The sequence below is a fragment of the Ascidia mentula genome, chromosome 8 (genome assembly GCF_947561715.1).
Source record: "Ascidia mentula chromosome 8, kaAscMent1.1, whole genome shotgun sequence".
Lineage (NCBI taxonomy): Eukaryota > Metazoa > Chordata > Ascidiacea > Phlebobranchia > Ascidiidae > Ascidia > Ascidia mentula.
In genome coordinates this window covers 15,342,039-15,355,727 of record NC_138573.1, presented here as the reverse complement: position 1 = coordinate 15,355,727, position 13,689 = coordinate 15,342,039, and the positions used below count along the sequence as shown (strand labels likewise).

The window sequence follows — 13,689 nt, the reverse complement described above, 5'->3', positions numbered from 1 at the left end:
TTTTTGGGGGGTATTTGTGGAAAACTGTACAAATGATAAACATGGTTTAAAAGACGTCTTTGATATACCTATAAATTCATTGTTAAAGATCAATGGGAAACAAAAATCGTTTCAAAACAGTAGAAAAAACGGACATTTGTTGTTTAGTGTATGTTATCTTTCTCAACCCAAGGCGTGGAAACGAGCATTTCCAATTGCGTTGATATACGAAAGCTCCAGTTAAGATTGATTATACGTCACTTAACGCGATATTGTGAGCAGCGCTTTGCAAGCCCCCCAGACGAGCCGTTGCCAGAGGTCGCAAACACGGAAGTTTCACCACCACGCACCTAAAACGCTGAAGTATAGCCGCTGAAAAACACACACAATCCATGCAGTTACCCCGTCTTCCGACTGCCCTTATATAAAGCCTTGCGTATGTGGCAAACGTTGCATATTGCTGGCAGAAGGCAATGGGAGTTGCACTGTTGATTTCTGGTAACTCACAGCTTCGGTTGTTGCTAGGTTTTCAGCTCGTCGGGTTTAACTTTGTTCGCGGTCAGATATCAACTCGCTGTGGTGATGTTGAGTCTCGTGGGAGTTTGTTAACGTGCTAAGAGAGTTGGTCTGTGTTATGCGACACGAACCAAAAGTATGTATGATTACTGCGAACTCGAATAAAAAGGAGCGATCGAGTGACCAACGGAACTGCAGATTGAATAGATCAGGTTGTATTTGCTTTACATAAAGATATCATATTAAGGTGTTCATTATTTCAATGGGGAAAAATTAAAAAAATAAACTATTCTAAGCGTGCGTCAGTTTGCCAGGAATTGTAACGTCTACGAAAACTTTTACCTCGTTCGTTTTTCAGTTTCTAAGTGTATTAAGTACTTTTTTGTTACAAATTTTATGTTGGCTTGTTAAACTGCCCCCAGAAGGAAGATCTAAAGTGTCACAAGACAATGAAGACTTGCTGCGCTATGTGAGTATTTACCGAAAATTTTTTTTTTTACTTCGAAAATCATTTAGACGATAACATGAACAAACCCTTACATTTATCAATACATTGTGCAAATCCTGCCCAACTAAACGGTTTTCTTTATGAAAGCTTAGCAAAGTGCAATTCCCTGCCAGTCGACAAATGTTCAATATGCTTCCGATGTGATATGTCTAACGTCGCATTTAAACACATTTAAGACGATTCAATCCCCGTATGTCTGTCAAGTAGATGTATTTGCGAGGAAGTTTTGCGGCAATGTTTGCGACAAACGAGAAAAACAACTTGTGTCTTGGATTTTGCATTGCTTCAAAATTAATTTCACTATTACACACATCAAGTTTAAAATATGCTTAGAAACTGATGTTAGTTCGTTATCTGTGTTCACAATTTAAGTAAATCGGTCTGTGCCCAGAATAAGTTTCTGTAAAGTCCGTGGACCTTGCGCATCTCCACTGGGTAGTAGCTAAGCGAATCGTCTGCGTTCTTTTTATGACGTCACAGTCGAAAAGTGCCTCGTGACTACATCGGGGAAAGTCGCGCACCTCGGTGGTGCCGAATCGGGCGGTGACAATTCCTCGACCCGTATGTTTGTCACGTGTTGCGCTTAGCGTCCCAGTTAGTCACGCCACGACTGGTTGTTGGAAACGACGATCTTCTAATTGAGATATTTAAAAAAAGGCTTGGTTTAATTAATTTCTGAAAAGTTGGTATCGAAAACGCCCAGTAGGGAAATAAACAGAAATGGTTTGTTTTGCAAACTCTAGCTGCCAGATGTGGGAGTCTCTGGGCTTCGGCATCTTAAAACAGAACCCCTCATTCAAACCTGAATTAGGTATAAATGCGTGAACCTTTTGTTGGATTTTTTTCTGTAATTGCGTTTTCTATTTGTATTTGCAAACCACGCAATCTACAACAATAAAATCAGCATCATAAATGCTTCCAGTAAATTTTTGATGGCCTCTTAGTGGTGGAAGTGATGATAAAGTACGCAGTGTTTTGTCCCTATGTGTTGATTCCACATAGGTGTTGACGATGCAAAATGCACCGAGTGTGCATCCGCAATGCTTCAATATGGACCTTTACCAATGGTTGCAATAGCCTGACGACCGGCAAACTGGTTTTTGATACTCCCGGCACAATTCGTGCAAAACCGCTGACCCACAAAAACACATTTCTTGTCTTTTGTTTCCAATCTGTGTGGAACTCAGGGCAAAGATATTTGCACGTCGTCAGCAAAATAGTTCCGCCACTTCCTCCACGTGCTCCATATTTGGCCAAGTAAATTCGTACTGTCCCATGATTTGACTCACAAGGGTCGGCCAAGAAAACGCGGCCACGAAGCTGTTTTCTCCTTCCTCTGTGGGTCAAACTCCGCCTCATTTCGATGCAAAACAGTTGATTAAATTAATATCATACCAACTTGCAATATTATGATTAGCTTTGCTCATAAACATAGGGATCTGTACAGTTAAGATGGTGGCTGGTGCATGCCCGTTGAACAAACCGTGATGTAAAAATTACAGTTGAAGAAACATAAAAATTTCCCGTCAACATACTTGTTCTCGCATCAAGGTCCAACTTTAATTGTTTTTGGTCAGATTTCGGGCAATTTAATTTTTTCGCGGTTGTATATTTGGATAGCTTGCGTTTGTTGGGCTCCAAATTTGATAGTAATTAAAATACTTTTGTACAAAACATCGCTCCATGAAGCAAAATAAATAGTCGTGTTTATTATAATATTATTGTAATAAAACCTGGGTGACAAATCGGACATTTGGAAAAACCCAAATGCGATTCTTTAACCTAGATATTTGGGAGGGTCATGTCACACTGACAACACATGATGTAAGGAAAGTTAGTGTTTTTGTATACGAAAGCCAAAGCACATTAAAATTTTTTGGCGTGTTAACGTTGCTGACGTTGCTTACGTGTCGTGTCAGTAACATTTTATCAATAAAAGACGCTTTCACATACAACTACTATTGTTTTCCAACAGCTTCCTCCTTCTATCCGTGACACAACTTGCAGCTGGCAACACCTGCGGTGGAAACATAACAGGTACCGCGTCGGGACGCGTGACGTCACCAAGGCACCCCCTTCCGTACCCGAAGAATATCCGCTGCGAGTGGTTCATCACCACCACTGTGGGACGCGGAATGCAACTGGAAGTTACACATCTCAACAACAAAGAACTTTCTCCCTCGGGAGCGTCAGGAACGTGGTGAGTGAACCGTGAGTTATACTTTCGACACTTTACGTAAACGGGAAAGGTAGAATGTAAAACAAAAATGTGATATTTCAGAATGTATTTTACTTTTGGTTTAGTTTTAAATTCGCCGAAATATATTTTCCTTTTTTTGCTGCACAAGATGGCCACTGTTTCAACTTATAAGGTCCTATCAATGCAGCTTGGTGTGACTATGGATGATTATAAATTCCTTCCTGTTTTATATACATTCCCTTGGCGATTTTTCAAAAAGTTTTATGCGGACAAACCGCGAACGTTGCATCCCTCTGATGGGCATATTTGTATTCACACGTAGTGTTGCAAGTTATAGTTTGTCACACGATAACCCACCTGATGTTTAACGCTTATTTTACAGCTGGGACAAGTTGTATCTGTTCAAGAAAACCCCAAGCAGCAACTACAGTCGTTTCAAGGAGCTCTGTGCGTCCTCGGTCGATGAGCTCCCGTCTCGATTTATTGACGTCGCAGCTACGTCACCCCCGTCGGTGACGAAAGTGGCTATTATGTTTTCCTCAGACTACGCCAAACAGCTCAGCGGTTTTTCGATCCTCTACAGAGCTTGTGAGTTTGAGGTCATGATCAGAAATTCCAGTTTTGTTGTAAACATTGTACATTACTGATTTTGAAGTAGTTATTTGGCCATACTGTGAACCACAGTGGCCCATCTCCAGTGGTTTGTGCCAAGTTTGTTACCAACGGATCGACGTTTGCTGCAAGTTACCACAAAGTGGACTGGTCTGTGCCAGACTAGTTTACCAGCTTGTCCAGAGCCACAGTCACCAAATGCACTAACGAGCCCTTACAAAACAATGTGAACTCTTTGCAGATTCTATTTGAAGAAATTATGGAAACTGATGATGATTTTTAGGCAAAACATATCTTTCTAAATACAAACAAACTAAGCTGTCTGCAAGATATCTGTATTCGAGTTAACATTGGAATACTCTATGCAGATCATTATTCAATATTAGTATAACAGTTCCAAAACTCCAGTTGCCCCATCATTTTCCGGGCACAATATAAGAAAAAAGTGGCATGTGATCTTGTGGTTTTTAAAGTAGCATTGGAAAACAACCCTTTATGCCTACTGCATATTGGCCAATAGGGTTTGTGTGCTTTGTTTGATTAAATATATCATTACATTGACTTCAGCCTAACTTGCTTTGCATGAACATCTTTCGAAAAAAGCAGAGTCAAATTCATAATTTTGTTTCACAGTATGTGACCAGGCGTTCGATAGTGCTTCTGGTGAGGTTACATCACCCGGTTACCCTAGCAACTACCCCAACGATGCTCGTTGCAAGTTCAATATTAGAACACCACCCGGGACAAACGTACACCTGCGCTTCGTCGAGTTTAACATCCACAAAACGTTCCTCTGCGTCACCGATTACGTCAGTGTTTCGTCATCAGTTGGTAAGTCCTCTCGTTCTTAAAGTTTATTTTTAGTGGGATGTCTTGTTAGTGGCAAATGTGGTAAATCCAAGTGGATGACGAAGCCGCATATAATTAAATAGATTTCGTTTCGCAAAAACAGCAATCTTTTATGTAGTAAAACGCATTTTAATGAAATTTTTAACTACTTGCACCCACGAACAAATATAGGCCTACTCCACACACCACACACATGCCATATACACAGCACTACCAAAAAGTTTAATATTACTGGTAACTTATGATTCAGGTGGGACTGGGGTCGGAGTTACTGGCGTCACACCAAAAAAGTACTGTGGTGACCAAATACCAAATCAACTCATATCCGACAGCAACGACATGACCCTCGAGTTCGTGTCGGATGGCAGCTTCAACCGCCCGGGGTTCAGGGCAGTTTGGACAACAGGTTTGAAAGCTTATCAAAAGTTTTGATTTGGAAGTTCATCATAAATCCTTTTCCAAAATCAACAGTGTTTAAAAATTATGAAATGTGCCGTAGCAGTCTTATGTCTACAACTGAATTGTCCTGCTTTGGCTCTTTTTGAAAAGAAGACTGACTTTGAAGCAGGACAATTCAGTGTTAAAAAAGTTACCCACTGTTGGTTTAAATTCTGTAAAGCATACTAACGACGTACAACGTAATGTCCAACCAATTTAGCATGTTGAAAGGTTGTAAAACATGATTCAACATTTGTGTCACGCCCGATTTCTGGCTACATGTGATTTCAGCCAAAAACGGCAACTTATTTGCAACCTAATTCGACTTTCGCATTGCATTATTGCAGATTTTTTTGCAATATCTCAACTTTTGCCCTCTAGCGTTTGCCTTGAAGTTTGCGCATTATTTTTGTTTTCTCCTTGCTTTCCACTTTGCTGGGGTCAAAGATAACTCCCAAATAATAAGTCCAGTAAGTAAGAGTCATACCCACCCTTTGCAGTTCTACCAACTACAACTTCGCCTACAACCACAACACCAACAACCACAACCCAAACAACCAGAACACCAACAACCACAACCACAACAACCACAACACCAACAACCACAACCCAAACAACCACAACCCAAACAACCACAGCCCAAACAACCACAACACCAACAACCACAACAAAACAAACCACAACACCTGTTGTTACCATTGCCAGTTCGAGATCTATTACACCCACACCAACCACACCAAAAACTACCACCATTACCAACATCCAACGTAATGAAAAAACCACGGAAGGAAGCACCTTCGGCGTCCCTCCTTTGAGCGAGTTGGAATCCGGTTATACTGGTACTTGTTCCACAACCGTGTCTGGGAAGGTTTGCCAGAGGTGGGACGTGAACTTTCCCCACGAGCCAAAGTTTCGACCCGAGCCCAGCAACCATAACTACTGCCGAAATCCCGATGGGGACCCTAAGGGGGAATGGTGTTACACCGTAGAGACGACGAGATGGGAATACTGTGCCGTTAAGACCTGTGAGGATCTTACTATAGCACGGTTTTCATGGCATGATGAGCACAAAATTAGTTATAATTTTCTACGGTGAAATGCTTGGTTATTTTGTGGGTTTTGTATAAACTCTTGTTTTTGTGTTTGCTTCCACAAGGTGCCGGTTAGTATTTCGCAATCATGATGTTTTGATATTAGACGGCATCACGTTTTATTTTAGCAACTGCAAGTAATCACTCTTTCACACTTCTAGCCCTCAATTGAACAAATCAAACTCTTACGTTGCTGGCCGAGAGCCACCAAGCAAAATATGCCCAATTATCTCACCAATGAAATGGTTCAAATAAGGTTGACGAATCACTGCATGAACTGTACCACGCGACCCGGCATGCCTGCACCGCACAATTGATGTAACGTCTAAATAGGAACACGTCACCCGGTATAACGTACTGCACCTCAATCAACGTTAGCTTGCAACCAAATATGGTGTCAGTCCGGATGGCAGTCGTGGAGCCTCCATTGCGTGTATATTTGTATATTTAGTGTCTTAGAAAGCTTGTCACGAGTATGGAAAGGGGATCAAGGTTTGCTATGCCCACTTCCTTGTTAGTCATTTGCAAAGAAGTTTGTGAACGTAACGCCACCAATATTGACCCAAGCCTGATGATTTACATCTTGCAGAAAATAGTTTTTGCCTAATTTCTGGCCAATTAATAACGATGTTTGATTGTCGCAAACTGGAATTACTTCTTAAATGAATTGATGTGAACTCAGCGATGGGAAATATACACACAAATATACACACGATTTTTTGTTTTATTGCGTTCATTTGATCAAAACACTCACTCAATCAATTTAATTTGCACTTTTTTGTTTTCCAAACTTACACACCTAACGTTACAATCCTTCAATGCTACTTGTTTTTGTTCACCCACTTCCAATTAGCAATGCTTTGCATAACAACTCTGTATCATGGCGGTATCGCAACTTACCCCACGATTACACGGCCCACAAATAATAATTTTGAAACAACACCTCAGATTGTTATAAATCAATGAAGTTAGTTTGCGCTGTGGTAGTTATAATGAATATTATGGGTTCATCTTGGCTATTCAACACCTGGAATGATGTCATTTCCCTCTAACCACTTGGGTTAAGGTGCTGACCCTAATGCGCAATTTGCCATTTATAAACCACGTTGTATTGTGTGACGCTAATGTTCGACACGAAATATGGAGCAAGCGAGTTTTTATTTTACAAGAAAGTCGTGAAAAAATGTTTCTAATCCCGAAGTTGTTTTTATGGTTTCGGTTGAAAACAGCGGTGTTTTTATTGCGGAGCAAAATATCCACTTTCACTCTTTTGTTTCTCCTTATTTGCCACTAAATTCACATAGAAATTTTATCGCAGAAAATGCGTGACCGTTTTTACGCCCGTATCCGTTACAAACCCAACTCGAACAAATCATCTGCTTTGCATCAACTAGGTGTCACCACGCCAGCACCTCCCACGACGATTGTTACGGTTACAACAACCAGCACTGTCATTATGACGTCACCAACCCCTTCTCCGACAACAGCGTCACCTATCGTCACGACGACAACGGCGTCAACCACGGACGTCGTGCCGAACATTTTCACAACTCCAACAACCAGTGGTAAGTGTGTTTGCGACACAAAGCACTTGCTGTTAACAATTATTTAGACATTTTGACGCTTCTTTTAAACTTGTGTGGTTGTTTTTTCCTTGACCACGTGCTAGGTGATGACGATACGACAAAACAAACATGCTAACCTTGTGTGTATTACTAGTAAAAGGGCAGTAATCGCCTTGTCATCGTCTCCACTTTTTTTAGTATCCTGTCCAAACACGTACATACAATTATAGTTAACAAATTTATCTAATTAGCTTCTTAAAATTCAAGTTACCAACAGCAGCGAGGAGTCGGCGACGGATGCAGCCGTTGCGGTAGTCGGATCCAGAAAAAGTCAACCACCATGGTGATTTCCTCTGCTTTTCTAGTTTTAACTTTGTTTCCTGCTCACATCCCTTGGCAAAAATTGAAACAATGGAAACGCGTTCAGTGCCAATAACCCAATGGGAAAAATATTATTTCACGAATTCTTTTACATTAAATATATGTTTTAGTGTTTTTCTTGCATCATGTTTAATTTTCCTTGTGTTTTTGCAATATCCCCATCGGTTTAATGTTTATTTACTTCATGTGGGCAGTGCTATTTTTTTGTACTTTTCCACGCTCAGTTTAAAACCTCAACCCATGTCCAACTGTGCATCAATAGATCCCGAATCAATGCCATTTTAATTCTGTGTTTCATTCCAGGTACATTTTCCTGCTCATCGGGTTAGCTCTGCTACTGGTATTTGTCGTACTGGTAGTTGCGCTAGTTATCAGGCGTCGAAGGCGAAAGCGGGGAAGTGAAATTATCAATGATGGTGTATTGTTTCAACCCATGATTGAAGACGAATATACCGAAAGGGTTTGTGAAAGTTGAACGTGTTCAGCAAATACCATATTATATACAAATACTGATCCAAATCCGAGATTAATCCCCCCGTTTATCCACACGCAAGCTTATGCATAAAACGGAGACTCCCTTAACTACCACACAAATTCCCACCAATCAGATTTTTGTCCATTTAAATTCTACAAATACCGCCGTCGGCTTTTTCATAATTACTGTTTGAAGTGAATTTTTTTGGTTATTGGTGTATTAAAATTTAATCTTTTGACAGCCAAGGGAAAACACCTATGTGGAAATCCCCTTCGTTACCAGTGAACTGGCGACAAGCAACGGTTACGTCATGGCTAACAGGTACCATTTTCAACGGTATTTTCATAACCGGACTGTGTAGTTTAATTTGTAAGAATGTTGAGGTTTGTTCATCAATTACTAACGTTTGTGGAAAATCGTTTAGACGTGGTTCCGCCTCAAGCGTTGATTCAGTGGCCGAAGCTAAACGAAACCTTTTTGAGGATGATCCGCACGCTGCGACATCTAACGGTAAATATTTTACGACGGCCATTCATCGTGTGAAGCCTTAAGAATGCAGTCTCAGATAGTGATTTTATCAAATAAGAATGAATGTAAGTCGTATTTAACCACTCTTTGTTCTATGATACACTAGGTGGCGGTAACACGACAGAGAACCCGTACGCCATGGCAACAGACAACGCGGGTCTTCCGCCAAACGGCGTAGCAGCGCCTCCACAACTATCCCAGGTTGATGACAATCCATACCAACAAATTGAATACGTGCGAACCGAGGACATGAACGGTAAGCACGTGCACATGTCTGACATTTTACCGCATAAATGTATCGACCAGACATGGCGAATGGAATTGGTCAAACGTTTGAGATGATGTACTTGAATTGGATTGCTAAATTTGCTGATTCGAATTTTCCTAGCTTGACCAATGAGATTTCACTGAGAATTTAACGTATTGCCTACGATTAGTTTCCAATAGAAAAAGACAACATATTGTTACATTTATTCATTCTAGCTGGCAAGTGTGTGTTGGAGGAATATAAATACGTGTTGTTTATCACTTGTAAACAAACTTTTCAGAAATCAAGAAAGGACCAGGCACCAACCTCGTGGCTCAGGGTACCTCGTCGGTTCACACTAAGAAGGAAAAGAAGAAGGGACTGAAAAAGTTTTTCAGTAAAAGGAAAACGGAGGACAAACCTGAATCTCCATTGACGAAGCCACGAAACCCACCAAAGGTCCCCGTCCGGACCACTACAGTACAAAAGAGCCCAGGTACAACAGCTAATAACCTAACACTGAAATTAGAGCAGATTAAATTGTTGAAAAAAAAGTGTTTTATTTCTTTAAAGTTGATTCGCAGTTTAGAGTAATCTAAAAAAACGAGATTTCTCATATTTTTTCGGCACACCGGAATTCTAACTGGGTCATCTCGGCAAAGTTTTATTCCCTCGGTTTAAATTAGGACACCAATTTACAATAGTATGTCACAAGACCGCCAATTTCTTCAAGACGAAGCAATGAACATTTAATAGATTCAAGATAGCATAACCCTCCTAAGCATAATTGCCTTATCTGTCATAGCGACCATAGATTGCGACCATAGATTGTCTTTACCCCTGTACACTAAAACTACAAGTTGAAAATTATAATTACCCAAGAAGCAAAATAAATTTAAATATTACTTTTAGATTCCAGTCCCAAAACTGAAGCGATACGCAAACCTGCAGTCCCCCCCAAACAACGGCCCTCCATCGCGTCTACTTCACAAGCCCCTGACGTCATCGATGAAGTGTTCGATGCAACAGCTGCGGCCAATCATTACCAATCGCCGGCGTCTATAAAAGAGAAGTTCGCATCTTTTAGTGAGGACCAAGGAGCAGAGGAGTCGGCCTATGCTGTTCCAGGAGAAGGATCTTTTCGACTTGTGGAGGAGGATCATCATCAGTCTTCCCACGAGGATAATGGAGTCCCTGAAGATGAAGCAGCTACCAAATCTACCACCGAAGGTATATAGCTTCATTAGATGATGATCTTGCTGGAGAAAGACGCTATTACATTACGATTTACGGCGAAAATCCGATTTCCTAATTTCCATATGGTCGTCACACCATGTAACACAAAGTTTATGTCAGAAACGTAACAAGGTGGTAATCAGGTTTAGATAGTATTAAGTTTTAGGATCGCCAGAAATGTTTTGATGTTTTAAACAGTGTCGTTTGTGAAGTTGAAATGAACCTGTAAATAGATTTGTTTTGCACTGTAGCCAAAAAGACCCCAAGTCGTGTCCCAGATTCCTCCTTCAAAGTTTCAATCGACCCCATCGCAATCGACCAAATGAATGGTAAGCTGAGCAAAATATTAAAGGTTTAGTTGCAGCAGAAAAACATGATTCTTTGATAAATTTTTATTTTTTATTCTTTATGAAGAACGCAATTAATGTTTATCAAAACTCAATATTATATGGAGATTTACTGCGTTTAAGGAAACATGGTTTCCAAATGTATCTTGGTAAACTGATTTAAGGAAAGATAAATATATTTTACCAAACAGCATCGTCAGTGTTTGTAAAAAAACACAGTCCATAGCAAAAAGTAAAAATCGTTGTCGAGTTCATTCTGTTTAATCGGATCCTACAATTAAGTCCTCCGTCTGTCGGTAGCATTTTTGAGGTTGCCACTTCACACCTTTTTTCAGGCACAGCAGGTGTGGTCGAAAATGAAGAATGGTATGCAAGCCCCAGTTCCCCTGTGTTCGACATAGTCCCACCTCTGTACGATCACCCAAATACTCTCAACGAGCGCCCATCATCGGGAGAGAGTTACTGTTCCATGAGCAAGGTGGATACGCCAAAAAAGGCCACAAGGAAAAAGAAGGCAAGGGGTGACAAGCAAAAGCAGGGGGAGAGGGAATCGGGCCTGTACATGCACATGGAGTCTCAGAAGGGCAAAGCAGGTATCCACTACCAAAATCTAACTTACGAGAAGCAAGTTCCGTCCAAAAAGTAAAGGGTCAAGACTTTTTGTGGCACTGTGCATGTTACTGCGTGGGCCATTTTGTATATTCCGTGTACTTACAAGCGTTGTATAGACAAGTGATTGATTGCAATTGCAAAGTATCGCCACCGCTGTTCTTAAATACAGCCACCACCTACAAAAGTCATAATGTTTTTTTAAGGACAAAGATGTTTTTCTTGGTTTTTAGAATTGATTTTAGGCTAAAAGCAGTCGGTATTTACATCAGATTTCAATAGTAATAACTTTTGCCAAAACACCTTCCACCAATCATATCGACACTTGTGATTGTACTGCTTTTTTGTTGCGTTTGTGGTTGGCATTCCATGTTGCTGCGTTTTCCATACGTACAAAACTTGCTTCGTTAATTATCGGACTTTCGTTTCTTTTTCTTTTGCGTTTTTGTTGATAGATTTCACTTCACGTAGCACTCAAGTGCAAACTGCCCTATCATCAAAACCCTTTGTATAAAAAATACATTGCCAACGTTTTCCACTCGAACCGCGGAACTTTTCTTGCGTCCCCAGGTTTCGTATATTTGTATTTTTCGCGAAATAAAATCCCCAGGTGGGAAATGCCCTTCTCAAACCCAGTGCTCAGTCACAATTTCCCCAATCACGCCATGGCTATGAATGATGTTGGCTGCTGCATGAGCGAAAAAAGAGAGAGTTAGATGGATAACACTTTGGTTATAAGGTTTACAAAACCTGGAACGAACATAAAGTGAGAAATTTAAACGTTGCATTTCTAGCAGAGGGCAGCAGACCGTTTCGACCTAAATATGCAACAGAATAGCTCGGAAAATGCCAACAAGCAGATTTGCAACTAAATATGCGTTCACCTAAGCAAATTTAGACAAGCCCCTGCCGGTCTGTTATGACTAATCTTTCCGAAGGAAAGTAAAGCTCGGCCTAAATGATGAACCTTTGGGATTGCATGACATAAAGAACCTTTGGGATTGCATGACACAAAGAACCTTTGGGATTGCACTTACCTTAAACCGGTCATTGTTGTTTCCACACCCGGAGAAATGTTATCGAGCATGGGTACCCTGAAAAACGAAACCTAACCCATACGTTTAAGAGCGAAGAATTATAAACACAAAACCTGAATGGAAAAACACCCCCTGAATTTTTTTCTGCAAACGCCCATATGGGCGTAAGTACTGCCGCAAAACTTCGGCGGGTTTTTTAAGTACAACCGCATTCGAGTATATTACGCAACGTCCAAAGTAATAGCCTTCTGGAAATGACATCGTGCTTAAACCGGCCATTGTTGTGTGCAACATGGTGAATTATTACCGAGCACGGGTATCCTGGAAAACGAAACCTAACCCATACGTTTGATGGTGGAGAATCGGAAATACAGAAGCTGGATGGGAAAAATACCCCCCTGAATTGATCTGAGGGCGCCTATTGGCGTAAGTACTACCGCAAAACTTCTGCGGGTTATCAAGAACAACTGCGTACTATAGTATTACACAACGTTCAAATCAGTTTAGAATCTGTTTATGGCTTACTCAAACCCAACCTGTTATAAATGCAAATATATCAGACTTTATAGCAGCTGTCTCCGCTTTGATTTGTGACTCTCATAAGAACTGTTGGTCTAAGTCGGTCTGGACAGTGGATGGCGGTGTTCTTATTGTTGCATTGTATTGAATATATTTTTGAAGAATACACATTCTCATTTTTTTACAAAAGTAAAGGCTACAGCAGCAAGTGACTTGACCGCTGTACGATTATAAGCAATATAGGTAGAAAACCCATTGTTATATTTCCAAGAACATAGGGTGATAAAAAGTTACTGCGAAAAACGTTCTGCATGGTTTACGATTACACCGCAGCTAAACAACTGAAAACGCAGTGTTTGCATGGAGAAGAAGTGCACCAGTTTGATCTATGGATCTATGCGGAGCATGTTTCACGTCATCAGTGATCTTACGAGCCAGCCATTTGTAAACTTGACATAGATGTGTGTGTTCTCCTATCTTCTTCTCGTCAAACATTCTTCCATTTTCATCAAGGAAATCCCTGTAGGCCCACCGGCTATGAACAATGTAACC

At 40.7% G+C, this 13,689-nt stretch overlaps 1 protein-coding gene across 1 annotated transcript; it reads left to right on the top strand.

Moving 5' to 3' along the window:
* The first annotated feature begins 851 nt into the window (after positions 1 to 851).
* Positions 852 to 12,199, top strand: LOC145911041 (uncharacterized). Its single transcript, XM_082998275.1, has 16 exons — positions 852 to 964; positions 2,979 to 3,203; positions 3,586 to 3,791; positions 4,449 to 4,646; positions 4,915 to 5,070; positions 5,603 to 6,127; positions 7,588 to 7,758; positions 8,026 to 8,101; positions 8,443 to 8,599; positions 8,856 to 8,935; positions 9,039 to 9,124; positions 9,249 to 9,398; positions 9,691 to 9,885; positions 10,302 to 10,619; positions 10,877 to 10,954; positions 11,308 to 12,199. Exons 1-16 carry the CDS (start codon positions 945 to 947, stop codon positions 11,616 to 11,618), a joined length of 2,952 nt encoding a protein of 983 aa, XP_082854401.1. The 5' UTR covers positions 852 to 944; the 3' UTR covers positions 11,619 to 12,199.
* Positions 12,200 to 13,689: the final 1,490 nt, after the last annotated feature.